We start from the raw sequence: 23,661 nt of genomic DNA, 5'->3' as shown, positions 1-23,661 counted from the left end.
CATATAGCGCAGGCTTATTTATAGGACCACCACTACTGCATTATATGTCATTGAGAGACACTGCATCACATTATCCCAACCCTAGCCCACAGACACTACATCACATCACCCCAACCCAGCCCAGGGATTTTGCAGGACTTACCCCCAGTTACGAACATAGGCTCAGCACCCGCATGGGTAGTTGACCTCCCAGAGGCACCAATGAGACCAGCCACTTGCTCCTCCAAGTCTGTTAATGGAAGTGTTTGGGATGGAGCACCGCCTGTCCGCCGCTGCTCCCGGTGGTTGTGGGAAATCTTTCCCTGCAAAGATGACAATGGGAATGGTTACCAGAGGGCCCTTCTGTTCTTGTGGCACACACAGATAGCCATCAAATCACTTATACCATACTGTGTGCATTTAATACAGTCCTCTCTTTAATGGCCCTGGAAGTTGCACGTGGTTCATGAGGAAGACATCGACGTGCAGAAACATCTTTTTAGATGTCAAAAAAGCAGTCTTATTAATGTGTAACGACCATTCATGGCAAATAAGGTGCAACAATAAGCTTACCTATAGTAACATGTGTCAGATTTACAATTTAAATAATCAAGGAGTGCATCAATAAAAATATTACTTACTCTCATGACCCTGCAATAGTCATTCCACCTTTTCCTGCAGCGCTTGTGGTCCCTGCGAATGTCAACAACTGAGGAAACCTCCTCAGCAACACAGGTCCAAAATCACCTCATAACAGCTGGGGGGGGGCGCGGTTACTTGGACCCCTCCGATTAAATTCCCCTCATCTACTTTCAGTTGCTGTGATCAGTGCCTTATTTGCATCGGAACGAAATTTCTTGGCCTTCTGCCTGCTATATTCACCCTGCATCGTCTCAGATCTTTAAAAATGACAGATTGAGACATGGGTATACTGCTGACCAGAATCACGGGAAAAAAAAGGGAAGAAAGAAATTGTCGGGGGAAAAAAAAATTTGCACATGTGCAGAAGGTCCGCTTTTTTAATCAGATCGGTGAATTTGGCTTCGGCGCACAAATTCCATCGTGCAAGGCCGGATTTACCGCTACCGTTATCACTGATCACTGCCGAATTTTGCGGAGTCCAGCGATAGCTAAACACAAATCCACGATTCGCGTCCAAAAAACAGCGAAAGCGCTATTTTCCGAATTTCTAGCCCTATGATTCTATACACAATACAGTATCTAAAGTAACCTATACTCTGATTCGTTCCATGAAGTATTGTTCTAGGAAACTGCCTCAAATGCATTCCATGAACTCGTCCTCCAGACGACCATTACCAATTTGATTTGCCCAGTCTATACAAGGATTAAAGTCCCCCAGGATTATTGTGTTACATTTGTTATAAGCTCCTGTTAGTTGTTGATTAATGCTCTGTCCAACGGTATAGCTACTGTTTTGGGGCTTATAAACTACCCCAACTTGTGTTTCCTGCCTCTTGTTATTTCTTATCTCCACCCAGACTGATTCTACTGCCTGATCTTCTGAGCCAAGATCCTTTCTTACTACTGTCCTTATGTCATCCTTAATTATCAGGGCTACTTCACCCTGCCTTTTTACATTCTGCCTGTCTTTTCTAAACATCAAGTACCTTGGAATATTTAGTTCCTAACCTTGGCCACCTTGCAATTACGTATCTGTAATGTCTATTAGATCAAAACCATTTATCTCTATTTGTGCCACTAATTCATACGAACATACGCACAATGACGGACAGGTAAAGACCATCTGGTCCATTGAGCCTGTCCCACACAATTGCGATACCTTGTGTATCACAATTTATATACTCCACCCCACCCGAAACCATGTCTATATTGTTACGGATGCTTTGTGCATTCAGATAAAGAGCCTTTAATTTTAGCTTTTTAACCATTATTCCCTGCTTTCACTTAATTCGCTGATGTACTTTTACCATTAAACTCTCTGTCCCTTCCTATCACACTCTGCTTATCTGTACCCAAATCGCTACACTGCTCCATTGCTCTGATTTTTCTCTCTAGATTTATAAATTTCTTCTCACCTGACCCCCCCATACACACTTTTTGGTGTACAGCCCTAGTTATTCGATTTGCCAGGGCACTGGTCCCAACCCGCTTTAAGTGGAGACCGCCCCAACAGAACAGCTCCCTCTTTCCCCAGTACTGTTGCCAGTGCATCATGAATCAAACCCTTTCCTCCCACACCATTCTTTGACGTTTAACTCTCTGATCTGATTATCCCTATACCAATTTGCATGTGGCTCAGATAACAATCCAGAAAGAATTATCTTTGAGGTTCTGCTTTTTATTTTGGACTCTAGCTCTGCAAACTCTCTCAGCAGAACCTCATTCCTGGTTCTATGCTGTTGGATCCTACGTGGACCACGACAACTGGATGCTCCCCCTCCCACTCCAAATTCTTCTCCAGTTGTGAGGAGATATCCTTAACCCGGCCTTTGGAACTCCTGATCGCGGCTGCAGGGAGCAGTATCTATCCCCCTGACTATATTATCCCCTACAGCATTCCTTTTCAATTTCCCCACGTGAATGGTCTCCTGTACCACGGTGCCGTGAAGAGTTTGATCATCCACCCGGCAGACTTTGCCCCCCTTCCACATAGGCCACAAGAACCTTGGACAAGGGCAAAGGCCGAGGCTCCTCCAGTACTGCACCTGGGGTCTCCTTACCTGCCTGAGTTGCAGTCACACCTTCCTATCTCTGACCACTAACCAGACCTGTACCACTACCTAACCTAATTAGTTTCCAGCTGCTCTATTTCTGTGCCTATATTTCCTGGCACTTTCATTCGTTTTTACTGGCAGTCTGTGCCGGTGTATCCCAATGATCTACTTTTAAATTCCCTAGAATCCTGCATTTGTGTTTTGTGGATGAGATCAGAACTTCGACTTTCTGATCTCCATAAATGAAGTTGAAACTTGAAAACATGTGAATATTCATCCAGAGTATCCATGCATTTTTATATGTTGTAGCCATGGATTTCATCAAGTCATAGAAACAAGAGAAGGTTGTATCCTTTAGGGCCCAAATTTGGAAATATATTTGTGATCAGTTTAAGTAAGTTAAACTATGGGATGCACCCAAAGTAAAGGAAAATTTTAAAATTCCAGTCACAACAATGTTACATTTAAACAGCTTGTTTCTCTTAAGCTTAAGGATAACATGACATATTAGCATAATTGAGTAGTACAGTATAATACAGCAGCATTACTGTTAATGTATCATAATCTACTAATACAATCATATTACTGAGGAATACATTATAATACTCTAGCACTACTGGACATGTATCTTGTAATAGTTTAGTACTACTCGGGTATTACTGGATATTCCATTACAATACACTAGTGTTATACACTGTTGTTACAGAATAATGTAGTAGTAATATGTAAGCATTACAACATAACATCCTAATACTATTGAGCAGTACAGTATTATATATTAATTCTGTTTGAACTTGGTAAGATAAAGTACAGGTTATTCTATGAGGGTGTTTCATGTTAATGAAATGGGAGCATGGCGTGTATAGACTGTAGGGAATAAGGAACTGGCAGAGAAATTAAACAAATACTTTGTGTCTGTCTTCACAGAAGAAGACACAAAAAACCTCCTAGAAATAGTGGAGCACCAAGAGTCTAGCGAGAATGAGGAACTGAAAGAAATTAGTATTAGTAAAAAAATAGTACTGGAGGAATTAATGGGACTGAAAGCTGGTAAATCTCTTGGACCTAATGGCCTATATCCTAGGGCTTTGAAAGAGGTGGCTATAGAGATAATGGATGCATTGGTTGTCATCTTCCAAAATGCCATAGATTCTAGAACGGTTCCCGCAGATTGGTAAGTAGTAAATGTAACCCCAATATTTAATAAAGGAGGGAGAGAGAAAACAGGGAACTACAGACTAGTTAGCCTGACATCAGTAGTAGGGAAAATGCTAGAATCTATTATTAAGGATGTGGTAACAGGGCACTTAGAAAATAATAATAGGATTGATAATAGGATTTATGAAAGAGAAATCATGTTTGACAAGCCTGTTTTTGAGGTTGTAACTAGCAGAATAGATCAGGAGGAACCAGTGGTTGTGGTGTATTTGGATTTTCAGAAGGCATTTGGTAAGGTGCCACACAAGAGGTTATTAAACAAAATTAGGGCTCAGGGGATTGGGGGTAACTGCATGGATTGAGGATTGGTTAACGGACAGAAAACAGAGAGTAGGAATAAAGGGTCACTTTTGGGTTGGCAGGCTGTAACTAGTGGGGTACCACAAGGATCAGTGCTTGGGTCTCAACTATTCAAAATCTATATCAAAGATTTGGATGAGGGGAGATCAAATTTAATATATCCAAGTTTGCTGATGATACATAAATAGGTGGGAATGTAAGTTGTGAGGAGGATACCAAGAGGCTTCAAGAAGATATAGACAGGATAAGTGATAGGGCAAGAACATGGCAAATGGAATATAATGTGGAGAAATGTGAAGTTATCCACTTTGGTCGGAAAAATAGAAAAACAGTGAGAGATTGGGAAAAGTTGGTGTTCAGAGGGACCTGGGTGTCCTTGTACATGAAGTTAACATGCAGGTACAGCAAGTAATTAAGAACGTAAATGGTATATTGGCCTTTATTACAGTATAAGAGTATAAGAGTAAATATGTCTTACTGCAATTATATAGGGCCCTGGTGAGACCACACCTGGAGTATTGTATACAGTTGTGGTCTCCTTACCCAAGGCCTTACCTTGCCATAGAGAGAGTACAACAGAGGTTCACCAGACTAATTGCTGGGATGGGGGATTGTCCTATGAGAAGAGAATGAGTAGACTGTGCCTATATTCTCTAGAGTTTAGAAGATTGAGAGGTGATCTCATTGAAATACACAAAATTCTTAGTGCTTGACAGAGTAGATACAGGGAGGATGTTTCCGCTGGCTGAGGAGTCCCAAACCAGGGGTCACAGTCTCAGCATAAGGGATCGGCCATTTAGGACTGAGATGAGGAGAAACTTCTTCACTCAGAGGGTGGTGAATTTTTGGAATTCTCTATCCTAGAGGGCTGTGGAGGCTCAGTCGTTGAGTATATTCAAGACACAGATCGATATATTTTTGGATATTAAGAGAATCAAGGGATATGGGGATAGTGTGGGAAAGTGGAGTTGAGGTAGAAGATCATCCATAATCTTATTGAATGGCGGAGCAGGCTTGAGGGGCCGAATGGTCTACTCCTGCTCCTAATTCTTATGTTCTTATTACTCTGATATGGGAGAGGTAAATAATTAACTGGGTAGTGATCAAACATGTGCTGTTCCAGTCTACTTTTTCCATAGTAACTCTAAAACAACCTCCAGCCATAGTTTTTGTTTGTATTTATGTATAAAAATGGAACTTGTGGCAAAAAATTGAAGGAAGGGAAAATAGAAGGAAAGAGAATCAGTCTGCACTGCTCTTAGAAACCTCGCAATCCCTGGTTCAAGAGTGATGTTGGCAAAGGGCTGTGAACAGGTTCCTTTCTATCCTAACAAAGGAGAGGCAACAGGGAAAACCAACACATCTAAATTGATCTGGCCTGTTGTTTGCAGGCGATAAGAAGTACATCATGGGCCCAAGACCTTCCACAGTGGATGCTGCTGTATTTGGGCAATTGGCTCAGGCAATGTGGACCCTGCCAGGAACCAGGCCAGAAAGACTGATCCGAGGTGAGAAGTCATCAGGGTTGTAAGAAAAATCCACACAACTCAAGTTAATGTTATCGCTCTGCAAGCAATTTTTCAGTTAGTTCATTCACGCACTTTGGTGTATTTGTTTTTGGGCATTTTTTGTTCAGATAGGAGAAAATTGCTTTAGTTAAAAAGCTACTATATTGGATTTAAAATTTTGATTCTGTTTCATTGAGCTTCTCTTTGTTAAATATATAGAATATACTTTCATATTGTTTTAAATATGCTGTATTTATTTAATTGCAGTAATATATACTAGACTCTTATTTCCGTAATATTTCTGTGTTAGTTACCTGATGACACCCTCCTGTCAGTCATGTGGCTTGAAAGCAATGAAACAATAGCAATGTTGTGACTGGTTATCTGTGTTCTAAAACTGAAGGTATAAACACTCTTGTTCTAATGTAATTTTTGATATATGAAGCCATAATGATTATGGCAACAGTGCACCACAAGGCAAGCATACATTCAGAGTTTGCACCACGCCAGTGAGATTGCTTTATTATTTAGCTTCATGTCAAACCCAGAACTATTTCTGGCACGACACCGTTATTTAGTCAGCGTAAACAAACGAGGCTGGAGGAAAGCGCTGAACTTATCCATTTCTTTCTTTAACTCCCTCTTTATGCATGACAATTAAAGATTGAAGCCATCATTTCTGCATATTAGGCACAGCTTGTTTAAGAAAATGCAATTATGTAAGTTTTAAATTTATTTTAATAAAAATCATTCATGTGCCATAAAAATGCATTCACAGATACAGAAAATGTAGGTCTCAGTGAGGAGAAAAGAATGCTTAACAAAATTACCATTAACACCAGAAACATGACTTTGGGTCCTGTTGTGCCTAAAATATTAGCCACTGTTAAAGCCACTGTTGTAAGTTCAGGAAATTTGCTTGAGCTGCACTTTTGCATGGGAGACAAAGCTGTAATAATGAGCTGCAGAAGATTGCAACAGAGGTTTTGTGGAATTGGAGTAAAAGATTGAGGAAATTCTGGCTTAGCATAAAAATGGGTGTAAATCACTTGCAGCCAATTTTCCTCAATCTTGTCTGTCATTGGCATTATGCTGGACTTGCACCGTTACTTCAGCTTAAGTTTCCAGGCAATTCTGGTTAATGTTTTAAAATACAGCCGTTGGTATTCACAGTTCTGGAAAACAGTGACCTCCAGTGGTAATGCTTGGTCACACCTACCAGAATCTTGTCCATGAAATTCCAAATTTGGCTACAAGGTGGTGCTATGTGGCTACAAGGTGGTGCAACATGTCTTTGCATTTGCTCCAGTGCTTCAAGGAGCTTTTTGGAATTATGGTCTCCTCGTACAGCTTGACGGACAGTGATGGAATTATATCTCTGTAAATGTTATATCAGAAATAGTTAAAGTTAAGGGTATTTAGAATACAGTGTCAAGCAAAAGGAATACATTAATAGCAACCACATTAGGTGTGCAGATATTTTGTTTAATGTATTTTTATAAATTTGTAACCGTCTCCCCTCTATGATATTAGGGTTGGTTACTTGGAGATTATGGGGACTATAAATGGTTTGGTAGGCTAGTAAATATATTTCAGTTAGGGCCCTGATGTTATACAAGTTATACCAATATTATTTAATAAAATATCATGGAACCTGGGATTCTTGTTAAGTGTAAAGTGCTTTTAAAAAAAAAGTTGACATGCTGGTGAGCATTACAGCTGCAGCATGGGCCATCCTGTATCTCTGTAGGAGACAGGACAGAACAGGAGCGAAGGTTTTGCAGAACACAGGCAAGCACCCACACTAACTATCTCCAGTAATGTATCTAGGAACAAAAGGGGAAGATTCTCAACTTATTGCCCAGGTGTAAAAGCAGCTGCCCATTACAGAAAGCACCAGTTTTTTATTTGCGTTGACTTTTTGTCCAGACAGTAAGTTGAAAATCTACCCCAAAGAAAGTGCAACCTCCCTATCATGGAGAAGCAGTGTGTGTAAAAGCTGACGTTGCCCAGGGAGGTGGTCATCGACCTGCATCACCTCCTGATCAGTTAGCCGGAGGGACAGTCTTTTGTCAATGCTGCTCTCGCTATATTGGTCAGGAAAATGACTGCTCTCAATTTCTATGCCATCGGTAGCTTCTAGTTCCTAATAGAACATCACAGTGATAAATTGCATACAATTTACAGCACAGAAACAGGCCATTCAGCCCAACTGGTCTATACCAGTGTTTATACTCTGCACAAGCTTCCTCCCACCCTACTTCATCTAACACTATCAGCATATCCCTCTAAGCACATGAGCCACCATTCTGTCCACAAACTCATAATTCAGATGTCTAATATGGAAAAAAATTGCAGGACTATGCAGAAAGAGCAGTGGAGTGGGACTAATTGGATAGCTCTTTCAAAGAAACGACACAGGTACAATGTGCCAAATGGCCTCCTTTTGTGTTGGACTCCAAGGGTTAAATTACGAGGAGAGATTACACAAACTAGGGTTGTATCCCTGGAATTTAGAAGATTAAGGGATGATTTGATTGAAGTTTTCAAGATATTAAGGGAAACTGATAGGGTAGATGGAGAATTCCACTGGTTGGGGAGTCTAGGACGAGGAGGCATAGTCTAAAAATTAGAGCCAGGCCTTTCAGGAGTGAAGTTTGGGAACACCTCTACATGCAAAGGGTGATAGAATTTTGGAACTCTCCTCCGCAAATGACAATTGAGGCTAGATCAATTGTTAATTTTAAATCTGAAATTGCTAGATTTTTGTTAATTAAAGGTATTACGGGATATGGGGCAAATGTGGGTATATGGAGTTAGGTCAATGATCAACCATGATCTCACTGAATGGCGGAACAGACTCAAGGGGAGTTAAATGGCCTACTCCTTCCTATGTTCCTATGTTCCTAAATGTTTGTGTGATTCTTTACGGCTCAGGGAATTGTATTTACATTGACATCCAGGCATTGCCCAGAAGTGTTGGTATACATAAATTAAAAGTGTGTTAATTCCCTTAATAAGCAAATGGTATGTGAGTGCCAGTTTAGGAGTTTGCAGATTAATGCCTGCTTCCCAGAGATTATCTATGATTCACATAATCCGGCACCATTTCAAAATTACTGTGCTTTTCCAAAGTGTAAATAGACTGAACAGCTGGCCTATGCACTGTAACCATGATTCAATGGGATGAGAATCTGTCGAGTTCTACAATGGCTGGATGATCTGCTCCACCAGATGAGTGCCCAGGCAGAAAATTAGAAAAGTATCCTTATGATGTCTCTGTACAGCCCACATACCAATATAAGTAGACTTCTGACATACTCAAACAGAAATACAGAATCATAGAATCTTACAGTGCAGAAAGAGGCCATTCAGCCCAACATGCCTATGCCGGCTCTTTGAAAGAACTATCCAATTAGTCCTTCTTCCCCGCACATTCCCCATAGCCCTGTAAATGTTTTCTTTAGCTCCAGTTCTTCAGGTACCTGGAATGTTTTAATAACTGAAAGGTGATAAAATGGTGCTGATGTGCTACATGCTGCACAATGTTGTTATTGATGAGCCATCACCATATTGTTCAAAAATGATCAGCTGACAACATTGCAAGTGGGTGAAGAAGATAAATATCTGTGCTCTGAGGAAGACAGAGCACTGGCAGCGGTAGCAATTGGTTGATGGTATCTTCTCCTCCACTGCACTGGGATATTTGTCTTAATGTTGGTTGGAATGATATCCATTCTATCGAATTGCCCTCTGTTGCCATGCATCTTCCTAGAAACTTATCAACATGAGCATATCATCTACCACATACCAGACCAGATATTCATAAAATAGAAGCACATGGTATTAAAAGGACGGTGGAAACTTGGGTACATAGGAGACAGAGAGTAGTGATGATTGATATATTTCTGACTGGAGCGAAGTATGCAATGGAGTCCCCCAGTGGTCTGTATTAGAACTGTTGTTTTTTGTTGATATACAAATGACCTGGACTTGGGTATAGGGAGTACAATTTCAAAGTTTGCGGATGATACAAAACTTGGCAACATAGTAAATAGTGAGCAGGATAGTAGTAGACTTCAGTTGGACATAGAGAGACTGGTGAAATGGGCAGACACATGGCAGATGCAATTTAATGCGCATAAGTGTAAAGTGATACACTTTGGGAAAAACAGCATGGAGAGGCAGTACAAACTCATAATTCAGATGTCTAATATGGAAAAAATTGCAGGACTATGCGGAAAGAGCAGTGGAGTGGGACTAATTGGATAGCTCTTTCAAAGAGCCGACACAGGTACAATGTGCCAAATGGCCTCCTTTTGTGTTGGACTCCAAGGGTTAAATTATGAGGAGAGATTACACAAACTAGGGTTGTATCCCTGGAATTTAGAAGATTAAGGGATGATTTGATTGAAGTTTTCAAGATATTAAGGAAAACTGATAGGGTAGATGGAGAGAAACTATTTCCACTGGTTGAAGAGTCTAGGACGAGGGGGCATAGTCTAAAAATTAGAGCCAGGCCTTTCAGGAGTGAAGTTAGGGAACAATTCTACATGCAAAGGGTGGTAGAATTTTGGAACTCTCCTCCGCAAATGACAATTGATGCTAGGTCAGTTGTTAATTTTAAATCTTTAAATTTTAAATTTTAAATAAAAAAAAACAGTAAAAGGGAATATTATTTGAATGGGGAGAAATTACAACATGCTGCGGTGCAGAGGGACCTGGGGGTCCTTGTGTATGAAACTCTTTTGAGTTTACCTGCAAAACATAAAGACATTAAACGGTGCCACCCGACCTGGGTGACACTCCAGACATTTACAAGGCCCTTTTTTCCCCCCCTTTTTTGTTTTTTTTGTGTTTTTTCTTTTTTTTTTCTTTTTTTTTTTGGGCACTAAAATCACAATTTTTCCCCAGTGCCCCCTATAAAAGGGAAGGGGGACACGAAAAGCACCGGCAATTAAAACAAATTAAACTTTAAAACGTAAAATCAAATTAAAATTTGGTTGCCGGGCGTGATGATGCACTCCAGTCCCTCCGGTGCCCACCTCTCGCGGAAGGCCGCGAGCGTACCGGTGGACACCGCGTGCTCCATCTCCAAGGACACCCTGGACCGGATGTAAGAGCGGAAGAGAGGCAGGCAGTCAGGTTGAACGACCCCCTCGACCGCCCGCTGCCTGGACCGGCTGATGGCACCCTTGGCCGTGCCCAGGAGCAGTCCTACGAGGAGGCCTTCGGACGTACCCGCTCCCCTCCGCACAGGGTGCCCAAAGATCAGGAGAGTGGGACTGAAGTGCAGCCAGAATTTCAGGAGCAGCCCCTTCAAATAGTGGAACAGGGGCTGCAACCTTGTGCACTCCATAAAAACATGGAACACGGACTCCTCCAGACTCCTTGTGTATGAATCCCAAAAAGTTAGTTTGCAGGTGCAGCAGATAATCAGGAAGGCGAATGGAATGTTGGCCTTCATTGCGAGAGGGATGGAGTACAAAAGCAGGGAGGTCCTGCTACAACTGTACAGGGTATTGGTGAGGCTGCACCTGGAGTACTGCGTGCAGTTTTGGTCACCTTACTTAAGGAAGGATATACTAGCTTTGGAGGGGGTACAGAGACGATTCACTAGGCTGATTCCGGAGATGAGGGGGTTACCTTATGATGATAGATTGAGTAGACTGGGTCTTTACTCGTTGGAGTTCAGAAGGATGAGGGGTGATCTTATAGAAACATTTAAAATAATGAAAGGGATAGACAAGATAGAGGCAGAGAGGTTGTTTCCACTGGTCGGGGAGACTAGAACCTGGGGGCACAGCCTCAAAATACGGGGGAGCCAATTTAAAACCGAGTTGAGAAGGAATTTCTTCTCCCAGAGGGTTGTGAATCTGTGGAATTCTCTGCCCAAGGAAGCAGTTGAGGCTAGCTCATTGAATGTATTCAAATCACAGATAGATAGATTTTTAACCAATAAGGGAATTAAGGGTTATGGGGAGCAGGCGGGTAAGTGGAGCTGAGTCCACGGCCAGATCAGCCATGATCTTGTTGAATGGCGGAGCAGGCTCGAGGGGCTGGATGGCCTACTCCTGTTCCTAATTCTTATGTTCTTATGTTCTTATGAAATTGATAGAGTTTTGTTAATCAAAGGTATTACGGGATATGGGGCAAAGGTGGATATATGGAGTTAGGTCAATGATCTCACTGAATGGCGGAAACAGACTCAGGGAGAGCTAAATGGCCTACTCCTTCCTTTTGAGGGGGTGCAAGAACAGAGGGACCTGGAGGTGCATATTCACAGATCTTTGAACGTGGAAGGGCATGTTGAGAAGGTTGTTAAGACAGCATATGGGATTTCTGGCTTTGTAAATAGGGGCATTGAATTAAAAAAAAAAGGAACTCATGCTAAATCTTTACAAATCTCTGGTTCGGCCTCAGCTGGAGTATTGTGCACAGTTCTGGGCATCACATTTTCGAAAAGATGTCAGAGAGGGTTTACCAGGATGATACCAGGGATGAGGGACTTCAGTTAAGTGGAGAGATTGGAGAAGTTGCGATTGTTCCCCTTAGAGCAGGGAAGGTTGAGGGGAGACCCTTAGAGCAGGGAAGGTTGAGGGGAGACCCTTAGAGCAGGGAAGGTTGAGGGGATACCCTTAGAGCAGGGAAGGTTGAGGGGAGACCCTTAGAGCAGGGAAGGTTGAGGGGAGACCCTTAGAGCAGGGAAGGTTGAGAGGAGACCCTTAGAGCAGGGAAGGTTGAGGGGAGACCCTTAGAGCAGGGAAGGTTGAGGGGAGACCCTTAGAGCAGGGAAGGTTGAGGGGAGACCCTTAGAGCAGGGAAGGTTGAGGGGAGACCTAATAGAGGTTTTCAAAATTTGATAGAGCAAGTAGGGAAAAACGGTTTCCTCTGATAAGTGGTCAGTAACCAGAGTTCATAGAATTAAAATAATTGTCAAAAGAATGAGACGGAAAATGAGGAGAAATTTTTCACAGAGATCTGTTAAGATCTGGCACGCACTACCTGAAAGGTTGGTGGAATCAGATTCCATTGGAACTTTCAAAAGGCAATTGGACATGTCTTGCAGAGTTATGGGGAGAAAGCTAAGGTGTGAGACTAAATTGGGAAGCTCTTTCAAAGAGCCAACTCAGGCATGATGGGCCAAATGACCTCCTTTCTGCTGTAAGATTCTTAGATTCTCCTAGAATCAGTTCCCAGGCCCGAACTACCACCTGGTAGCATGATGCACTGCCTTCATCTGGGGAGGGAGCTCTGGAGTGCCAAACAGGTCAATGCCTAATGTAACCACTTATTTTAGCACCGCATCCACTTTAGAAGCTATCAAACATGGTTGGGTGCTACATTGCTTCACCACATCCAGTTTGCCTTCCTTTATTTTTGTCTTGTCACTTCCTTCCCACACAGCCTTTGCAAAGGCTAACAAATATTTAAAAAGAAGGAAAGAACTTGCGCTTATATAGTACCTTTCATAATCTCAGGATGTCCCAAAGTGCTTTACAGCCAATTAAATGCTTTAAAAGTGTAATTAATGTAGTAATGTAGGAAATGCAGTAGCCAATTTACACACAGCACCATCCCATAAACAACAATGTGATAAATGACCAGATAATCTGTTTCGGTGATGTTGATTGAGGGATAAATATTGGCCAGGGCACCGGGAGAAATGTTTGAATAGTGCCAAGGGATCTTTTACCTACGAAGGCGGACGGAGCCACAGTTTAATGTCTCTTCTGAAAGACGGCACCTCCATCAGTGCAGCACTCCCTCAGTATTGCACTGAAGTGTCAGCCTAGATTATGTGCTCAAGGAATGGAGCTTGAATCCACCACCATCAGGCTCAGAGCTGAGAGTTCTACCAGTGAGCTAAGACTCGATATTTAAAATGAGTATAATGGAATCCAAAGGTTGAAAGACATTTTTCCCACCTATATGACCACTTATCTGTAATTGACTGCATCTCTTTAGGGGCTGCTGGAACATGGCAGATATCTTGCTCACACATCAGTGAAGTTGCCTGGGCCTGTGCATAGGGAGTGTGTTCAACTGATTTAGATGAATTCACCTTGCAAACTCAAGAGAGGTTAGCTTCCTTACGCAAGATCCAATGATGTCTTGCTGGCATTCCAATTAAACCGCTTAATTGGCCCATGGTTTCTCAAGAATTAAACAAGATAAGCTCTACCTGAGGTCAAGTTTCGGCCTGAGTTGGAGCAACTAGTTTAGAATGGAGTATCTTAGAAATTGCAATTCTCGGCATTTAGTTTGCGCCAGTTCTAGTGAGTTAGAACAGTTTCATTTTAGAACAGATAAGGGGGCGTGTCCAGCCACTTACGCCTGTTTTACAAGTTTAGGCAGTAAAGACTTACTGGAAACTAACTTAGAATTTTTGTGTAGATTTTTGTACGCTCAGAAAAACCTTGCCTACACTTAGAAATCAGGAGTTGGGAACGAGAGATGGGGGGTGGGGAAGGGGGGGGGGAGGGAAGTTTACAAACATTAAACACTTCACTTTTACATATAAAAAGCCATCATCAATAATATATGATAAATAAATCAATAAATCAATCAATAAATCAATCAAAAAAAATAAAAAAATTAAAAATAAAAAAAATTAATAAATAAAAAATTAAGTTTCTACTCACCGAGTGCAGCACTGGGAGCCCTCCATCAGCGTGCTGGGACGCCCTCCTACCCCCCCCCCCCCCGTGTCTCGCTCTCTGTCTCTGTCAGTATCTCTCTCTCTGTCAGTGTCAGTGTCTCTCTGTGTTTCTGACAGCGAGGGGTGGGGGGAGGAAGGGAGGGGGGAGAGAGGAGGAAGGAGGGAGAGGGAGGGGGGAAGAGGGAGAGAGAGGGAGGGGTAAGAAGAGGAGGGGAAGGGAGGGAGGGGGAAGAAGAGGAGGGGGAGAGGAGGGTGGAAGAAGAGGGAAGAGGGGGGAAGAGGAGGGGGGAGGGAAGGGAAGGGAGAGGAGGGGGGAGGGAGGGGAGAAGAGGAGAGGGGGGAGGAGGGAGGGGGGCGGGAGAGAGGGGGGTGAGGAGGGGGGTGGAGAGCCGGAGCAGGACCTGAATGGGGGGGGGGGGTAGCCGGTGCGGGACTTGAACGGGGGGGGAGGGGAGGGGCGGGGGCAGGGGGGGGAGCTGGAGCGGGACCTGAAGCTGAAGAGGAGGGAGGTGCAGTCCGATCTTCGCTGCCCCAGTGAGCCCATTCGGCCAGGGCTAGGGCCGGCATGCTTCGGGCCCCTCCCACACAGCCTCGGGGGCCTGGAGCTACTGTACATGCACGCACACTTTCAGTGCCAGGACCTGGCTCCGCCCCCGACCGCTTGTGTTGCGCCACGCCGAGCACGAAGACGTCCTGAAGAACTCGCAGAATCACAAGGTAAGTTTTCGCCGCCCTTTTTCTTCCAGAAAGTCGGCACACCTTATCGAGATGTGCCGTTTTTCAAGAGGGTGAAACTTGGGCCCATAGAGGGGATAACTTTTAACCTCGTGGAATGAATTGCACCTCGTTGTAAAATCTGCCCAGTTTTCATCCTGTTGAAATCAATTAAAAACAGGCAGATTCTACAACGGATTCTGTCAGGTTATCACAAAGGTAGTAGCAAAGTTAAGAATTATCCCCAATGTGTGGTAGATGGAATTTATTCAAAAGAATGAATAAGACCTTACAAGGAAGCTTTCGTCTTTCAGATTCTTTGACACAAAATGACTGTTGTGTTTATCAGTTGACCAACATATTCTGAAAATAAATGTAATTTTCAGCATATATATAAAGATTTGGGGAATTTCTGGAAATAGCCATTATTTCTAAATCTGGTGAAATGCCTGGAGCCAGCAGGATATTCGCTGTATACAAACAAAATAGAATATTGACTTGATCTATCTTGGTAAATAAGATTCAAATAACTTGACTTATAAGAACATAAGAACATAAGAATTAGGAACAGAAGTAGGCCATTTGGCCCCTTGAGCCTGCTTTGCCATTTAATAAGATCATGGCTGATCTGATCATGGACTCAGTTCCACTTCCCTGCCCACTCCCCATAATCCTCTATTCCCTTATCGCTCAAAAATCTGTCTATCTCTGCCTTAAATATATTCAGTGACCCAGCCTCCACAGCTCTCTGGGGCAGAGAATTCAAAAGATTTACAACCCTCTGAGAGAAGCAATTCCTCCACATCTCAATTTTAAATGGGTAGCCCCTTATTCCGAGACTATGCCTCCTAGTTTTAGTTTCCCCTATGAGTGGAAATATCCTCTCTGCATCCACTTTGTCGAGCCCCTCATTATCTTATATGTTTCGATAAGATCACCTCTCATTCTTCTGAAGTCCAATGAGTAGAGGCCCAACCTACTCAACCTATTTTCATAAGTCAAATCCCTCATTTCCGGAATCAACCTAGTGAACCTTCTCTGACCAGCCTCCAATGCAAATATATCCTTCCTTAAATACGCAGTCCAAAACTGTACGCAGTACTTCAGGTGTGGTCTCACCAATACATTGTACAGTTGTAGCAGGACTTCTCTGCTTTTATACTCCATCCCACTTGCAATAAAGACCAACATTCCATATGCCTTCCTGATTACTTGCTGTACCTGCTTACAAACTTTTTGCGTTTCATGAACAAGGACTTCATGCAAGTATAACCATTGCTTTAGCCCAGCTTACTCATTGCTGTACTTGAAGATCAAGTTATTCTAGAGAAACTAACATTGAAAAGCTTTTGCAAGGCTGTTCTGAATAACAGAATGCTCAGAGATGCAGAATAATTGTGTGTACATCCTTCCTGACCTTTTTCAGATGAGCTGGTTAATCTTGCCTTGTATTGTGAGAGGATTAAGAGGAAGTTCTGGCCTGAATGGATTGAAGAGAGTGATGATGCTTCATATGATAACGAAGATGAATCCAGTGAAGACAGTTTGACTCCCACACCACTCCTAGACTTCAGCTTGTACTCTCGCACAGAAACATTTGATGAAGAAGTAACTGAGAACAGCGTTTCCTATTCACAGACTCCGGACACTGATTATACCGGCCACTCGCTCTTCGATTCGGATGTGGAAATGGAAGAGTACACAGATAACGAACAGAGCAAGTGAAATACACTAAAGAGACTTTTGGGTTGAAGAAAAATACATTATTGTATATTTTGCACCTTACACAGTAAACTGATTTACTCTGGAGATCACAAGGAATCACTCAATACAGGTATTGTTATTTGGACCAATGTGATAATATTACCAGTTACAATAACAGAAAAACTCCTTTACACCAATAAAGTCTACTCCTCTCAAATGTATAGTACTTAACTGAGGTATATGCTTAAGTAAAGCTAATAGAACAACACATTCAGTCTTAATGGTCACTATACAGTCTGTAGCCTTGTGTGCCTACTGTTACAGCATCTGGTTTCAAAATTGCAATTCTTTATAGCTATGCCGCAGAAACATGCAACTCTCCATTAATTTTAGACAATTCAAAAACCATATATAACATAGCACAGAACATGCTCTATAAATGCCAATTCAATAAGGCAAATTTGAAAGTGCATGGGAAGCAGTGATGTACTTAGATGAAATACACACTTATCTATTAGGCTGAATTATGAATTGATTGAATAAGATTGTGTAGGAGTTTTCTGGGATTTTATATATTTAAACTGTGTTGCATTTATACAATCTGCCAGTATGTGAAGTGACCAGTAATCTCAACAGTGTGCTTTGAAACATACATTTTTAGCCTGTTTGGTTCTCCTTTGTTATATATTATTTCTGCAGTGCAGGACTTGGAAGGAGTACAGTTTTTAAACATAATGACTTGGGAGCAATTAATATATACTTACTGCATTATCAGCTCTGCTGTAAATGGCCCTAATCCTTAATTCTATAGATGAGAAAATATTGAAGCCAAACTGAGCTGCGTAAAAGAAAAAGAACTTGCATTTATATGGCGCCTTTTACAACCTCAGGATGTCCCAACATGCTTTACAGCCAATTAAGTACTTTTGAAGTGTAGTCACTGTTGTAATGTAGGGAAATTTGGCAGCCAATTAGTGCACAGCAAGGTGCCACATACAGCAATGAGATAAATGACTGGATAACTTGTTTTGAAGTGATGTTGCTTGAGGAACAAATATTGGCCGGGACACTGGGGGATCTTCTCTACTCTTCTTCGAATAGTGCCATGGAATGCTTAACGTCACCTGAGAAGGCAGACAGGGCCTCGATTTTATGTCTCATCCGAAATACAACCTGCCTGTCTACAGGGACAAAACGTAGTTTTTATAAACTGTCTTGTGGCTTAAAAAAGGACAAAATACAAGTGATCTTATGACACAACATTTTGATTTAACCAATACAATTAACCACAGAGGAGCCAGATTAACCTGGGTCACTCTTGTGAACTTCATGGTGTCACCACCAAGGCCTGGGAAAAGGCTATATACACACTCTCTTGGTTAGAGAATAGTGGGAAGAAAAATGATTTTTCCACTAGAAATGAGTATTGTTCATATTAACAGATGAACGTTTGACATTGCTCTGCCACCATTTTTATTGCAGACATTAACCCATTTATTTTAAACAGGCCAATGGCTTCACTAAAATAGCAGACAAAACAGTCCGTCCGCTAATATTGGCTACAGTCATTTCTAGGCTATTGTATCTTGATGCTGGAAAGGAAGAAAGAGAAATAAACTGGATAGCATTTATCTATTGTTTGAATCCATACTCAGTTTCTTATTGGCTTGGGGTTTGCTTATTTTATCACCTGTGCCAGTAGCTCAAACACAACATTGTTGCCGATGGGACCAAGTAACAAATATGTATACTTCTGTAAAGGAAGGAGAAATGTTTTTACAGCAATTTACTTCAAATAAATTTACATCTGAACATTGTTTGAATAATGAAATAATACCCATAAAGTCTAAGATGTAAATCAATAATAGATTATAAAAGTTTCCCCAATTTAAAAAGTTTCTAAAAGTTTTTAGAAAAGTTTCCCCAATTTAAAAAGTTTCTAAAAGTTTTTAACAACTTTTAGAAACTTTTTAAATTGGGGAAACTTTTATAATCTATTATTGATTTACATCTTAGACTTTTTACAACTCTTAGAAACTTTTAAAACTTTTTAACAACCTTTAGAAACTCTTGAAATAAATTGGGAATCTTTATCAACTTTTAACTTTTAAAATAACTTTGCAAGTCACCTTCCTAATGCCTGCCCCCCCCTGCCCCCCAACCTAGCCTCGGGCCATCTACCATCAATGGTGTTACCCGGCGCCGAGCTTGCGGCCAACACTTCGCCGTAGGCAATTAGGCTTATCGAGTTGTGCCTGATCTCCAGTTGTCTTGGACCCTCTTGCCACTGGATCAAGACCTCGTTCAGCTAAGCCCGTGTGGTTGCCGGTGTGCAGCGGCCACCCCACGTTAAAATAACTCACGCACAGGCATCTTCCACTTCATCAGTATGAAGTTTGGGACCTGGAACATCAGAACCCTCATGGACAATCCCAACGGCAAAAGGCCGGAACGCCGCACCGCCATTGTTGCCCGAGAACTCAGACGTTTTGACATTGACATCGACGCCCTAAGCGAGACCCGGCGGGCAGGGGAAGGCCAGTTGAAGGAACATGATGGAGGTTACATCTTCTTCTGGAAAGGGAAACTAGAGGCAGAACGCCTCCTTCATGGAGTCAGCTTTGCCGTCAAGAATGAGTTGGTCGACCGCCTTAAAGACTCCCCCTGTGGGGTTAACGAACGCCTCATGACTCTCCGTAACACCTTATCTCGGAACCAATGTGCCACAGTTATCAACGCGTATGCCCCTACACTTGATGCAATGGTTGAGGCCAAAGAGGGTTTTTATTCCAACCTTGACAGATTCTTGTCCTGCGTCCCCACGGGCGACAAATTGATTCTCCTGGGTGATTTTAATGCCAGGGTTGGCAAAGACGCAGCCCTCTGGGGAGGCATGATTGGCAGAGAGGGAGTAGGGAAAACCAACTCCAGCGGTACCCTACTCCTGACAAAATGTCTAGAACATAAACTCCTCATTGCCAACATCCTATTCCGCCAGAGGCATCGTGGCAACACCCTCGCTCCAAACACTGGCACCTGCTTGACGAGGTCATCGTCCGAGCCAGGGATCGTAAGGATGAGCGCATCACCCGCGCGATGACAGGAGCAGACGACTGCTGGACGGACCGCTGCCTAATCCGATCCATCATCAACATTAACATTGTCCCAAAGCAGAGGGGACAGCAGAAGCAGTTCCACAAAAAAGTTAATGTCGGGGCACTTAGAGACCCAGCTAAGAGAGCCCTATACAGCCAGCGCCTCACAGCCAATCTGGTGTGCCTTGATGACCCTGAGATGCTGAATCTCCATAGCGCTTGGTCTGCCCTCCAGGCCTCTATAACCAGTGCCTGTGAAGAGACACTTGGTCACTCAACCAGAAAACATCAGGACTAGTTTGATGAAAATGATCAGGAGATCGAAGAACTAATAGATCGCAAGTGCAAAGCATTTCTGAGCCTCAAGCAATAGCCCAACTCGGGAGCTGCAAAACAACATTACAGACGGCTCAAGGCTCAGGTCCAACAAAAAACTCGGGACCTAAAGTGTCATGTATGTAACCTCTATGTAACTCCACTGCAATACTGTATATACTTAAGCAATGCACACCTTGACCACAGGGAGTGAACTTGTGGGAGACACTCCTTACCTGGTCATCCAGGTATATAAAGGGAGGTCCCACGCAGGGTCATCACTTCTTGGTCCTGTGAATAAAGGTTCAGGTCATAGAATGACCTTGTCCATAGAATGTGCCTCGTGTGGGCTTTGTGCCATTGAGTAAGGACTTTACATTGGCGACGAGAAACGGGAATCAACGACCCACGAGAATGGCCACCGGTAGCACAGAGGAACGGTACTGTGTTGGTGAGGACCGGGACAATTTCATTGAGAGGCTCCAGCAAAGCTTTGTCACGAAAGAATAGCTGGGAGATGCAGCAGCTGACAAGCGAAGGGCCCATCTGCTGACCAGCTGCGGACCTAAGACTTACACGCGCATGAAGGACCTACTAGCACCCGAAAAGCCGGCGGACAAAACCTTTGAAGAGCTCAGCAAACTAATCAGTGAGCACCTCAAACCGGCGAGCAGCATACACATGGCCCGACACAGATTCTATACCCACCGACGTCGTGAAGGACAGAGCATACCGGACTTCGTTGCGGACCTCCGGCGGTTGGCCAGCCTCTGTAAGTTCACAGACGCCTGCAGGGGGGAGATGTTAAGGGATTTCTTTATTGAGGGCATCGGTCATGCGGGGATTTTCCGAAAGGACTTGCAGGTTTCAACTGTTCGTCTGCAGAAATTGCATCCTCAGTGGCCATTTAGCTCGAGTGTGCAGGAAGCCTGTAACCAAGCTAATTTACGAGGCGGATGGACCAGAAGAGGGGTCTGTGATGCAGGATGACTCTTGGGGCAAATCAATGGACGCTGAAGTTCAGTGAGTTCATGTGGCAAACATTCACAGCTCATATTCCAAAACGCCACCTATGATGATGAGGGTTTTATTAAACGGCATCCCTGTACATAAGAACATACATAAAGGTACCAAAGTAGTGATACGCATCACCCCGGACGCCAGACCAGTGCACCACAAAGCCAGAGCGGTGCCGTATGTGATGCGGGAGAAAATTGAGAGCGAATTGGACCGTTTGCTGAGAGAGGGCATCATCTCGCCCGTTGAATTCAGCGACTGGGCGAGCCCCATCATTCCCGTCCTAAAAGCGGATGGTTCTGTCACGATCTGTGGCGACTACAAGGCCACTATCAATCGGGTGTCCCGACAAGACCAATACCCGCTCCCGAGAGCGGAGGATCTTTTCACCACGCTAGCAGGCGGCAAGCTGTTTACCAAGTTGGATCTCACTTCAGCCTACATGACCCAAGATGAATCTAAACTACTGACCACCATCAGTACACACAAAGGACTGTTCGTTTACAACAGGTGCCCATTTGGCATTCGATCAGCGGCTGCGATTTTTCAAAGAAACATGGAAAGCCTGCTTAATTCCATTCCTGGAACAATCGTATTTCAGGACGACATCCTCATTACGGGTCGTGACACCGAGGAACACCTCCACAACCTGGAGGAGGTGCTACGCCAACTGGACCGGGTAGGCCTGCGACTCAAGAAGTCTAAATGTGTGTTTTTGGCTCCTGACGTTGAGTTCCTGGGCAGGAGGCTTGCTGCAGATGGGATTCGGCCCACCGAATCCAAAACAGAGATGATTCGACGAACGCCCAGGCCCGGCAACACATCGGAGTTGCGTTCATTTCTGGGACTCTTGAACTATTTCGATAACTTTCTGCCGAACTTAAGCACATTGTTGGAGCCGCTTCACGTGCTCCTGCGTAAGGGTTGTGATTGGTTTTGGGAGGACTGTCAAGAACGGGCTTTCAATCGGGCACGGAACCTACTTTGTTCAAATAAGTTATTGACCCTGTACGACCCCTGTAAGAAATTGGTTCTGACATGTGATGCATAGTCCTATAGGGTTGGGTGCGTGTTGCAGCAGAGTAATGCTGCGGGCCATCTACAACCTGTGGCTTATGCTTCCAGGTCGCTCTCTCAAGCAGAACGGTGATATGGGATGGTTGAGAAGGAGGCACTCGCGTGTGTCTAAGGTGTAAAAAAAATGCATCAGTACCTTTTTGGCAGGAGGTTTGAATTAGAAACGGACCACAAGCCGTTAACATCTCTGTTGTCAGACAGCAAGGCTGTCAATGCCAATGCGTCAGCCCGCATACAGCGATGGGCTCTCATGCTGGCTGCATATGACTACTCCATCCGGCACCGGCCAGGCACAGAAAATTGCACTGACGTGCTCAGCAGGCTTCCACTGGCCAACTCTGAAGGGGCAGCGGAGCAAAGCGCTGAGATGGTCATGGTTGTTGGTGCCTTTGACAGCGCAGGCTCCCCCATCACAGCCCGCCAGATCAAAACCTGGACAAACAGGGATCCCCTCCTATCCCTGATTAAGAAATGTGTCCTGACTGGGGATTGGGCGCCCGCACATGGAGCATGCCCTGAGGAGGTCAGACCGTTTCATAGGCGGATGGATGAGCTCTCCATCCAAGCTGACTGCCTACTTTGGGGCAGCCGGGTAGTCATGCCCTAGAGGGGCAGGGAGGCATCCATCAGGGAACTCCACAGTGAGCATCCAGGCATCGTTCTGATGACGGCCATTGCCCGGTCACATGTTTGGTGGCCGGGAATTGATTCAGACCTGGAACACTGTGTTTGCAGGTGCACGGTGTGTGCCCAGCTGGGTAATGCCCCCAGGGAGACCCCGCTCAGCCCGTGGCCCTGGCCCACCAGGCCATGGTCACGCATTCATGTAGACTACGCGGGCCCGTTCATGGGAAAAATGTTTCTCATTGTGGTTGATGCGTACTCGAAATGGATTGAGTCCATCATTTTGAATTCGTGCACGACATCCACCACGGTGGAGAGTCTGCGCGCGGTCTTTGCAACCCACAGCTTGCCGGACATCCTTGTTAGCGATAATGGCCCATGCTTCACGAGCTACGAATTCTGGGAGTTCATATTGGGCAATGGCATCAACCATGTCAGGACAGCACCGTTCAAGCCGGCCTCCAATGGCCAGGTGGAACGTGCGGTCCAAATCATTAAGCAAGGCATGCTCAGGGTTCAAGGACCCTTCCTTCAATGCCGCCTATCGCGCCTCCTGCTGGCCAATAGGTCCCGACCGCACTCGCTCACGGGGGTCCCGCCCACTGAGCTACTTATGAAACCAACACTCAAAACTCGGTTGTCCCTCATTCATCCAGTCCTGACTGACATAGTTGAGGGCAAGCGCCAGTCCCAAAACGAGTACCATGACCGAAATTCAAGGGGGAGATGTATAGAACTAAATGACCCCGTAT

General features: G+C 43.9%; 1 protein-coding gene across 2 annotated transcripts in view; it reads left to right on the top strand.

The window, feature by feature from the left end:
- The window catches only part of faxcb (failed axon connections homolog, metaxin like GST domain containing b), a 151,060-nt gene extending 134,179 nt beyond the window's left edge, over positions 1-16,881 (top strand). For both annotated transcript variants that reach the window (XM_070884486.1, XM_070884484.1), the window contains 2 exons: positions 5,585-5,701; positions 16,504-16,881. In XM_070884486.1, coding sequence (XP_070740587.1) covers positions 5,585-5,701; positions 16,504-16,802 — 416 coding nt within the window. In that variant the 3' untranslated portion in view covers positions 16,803-16,881. The remainder of the gene's footprint in view (positions 1-5,584; positions 5,702-16,503) is intronic.
- Positions 16,882-23,661: the final 6,780 nt, after the last annotated feature.

Source organism: Pristiophorus japonicus, chromosome 7 (assembly GCF_044704955.1).
Source record: "Pristiophorus japonicus isolate sPriJap1 chromosome 7, sPriJap1.hap1, whole genome shotgun sequence".
Classification (NCBI taxonomy): domain Eukaryota; kingdom Metazoa; phylum Chordata; class Chondrichthyes; family Pristiophoridae; genus Pristiophorus; species Pristiophorus japonicus.
This window is presented reverse-complemented; position numbering and strand designations above follow the sequence as displayed.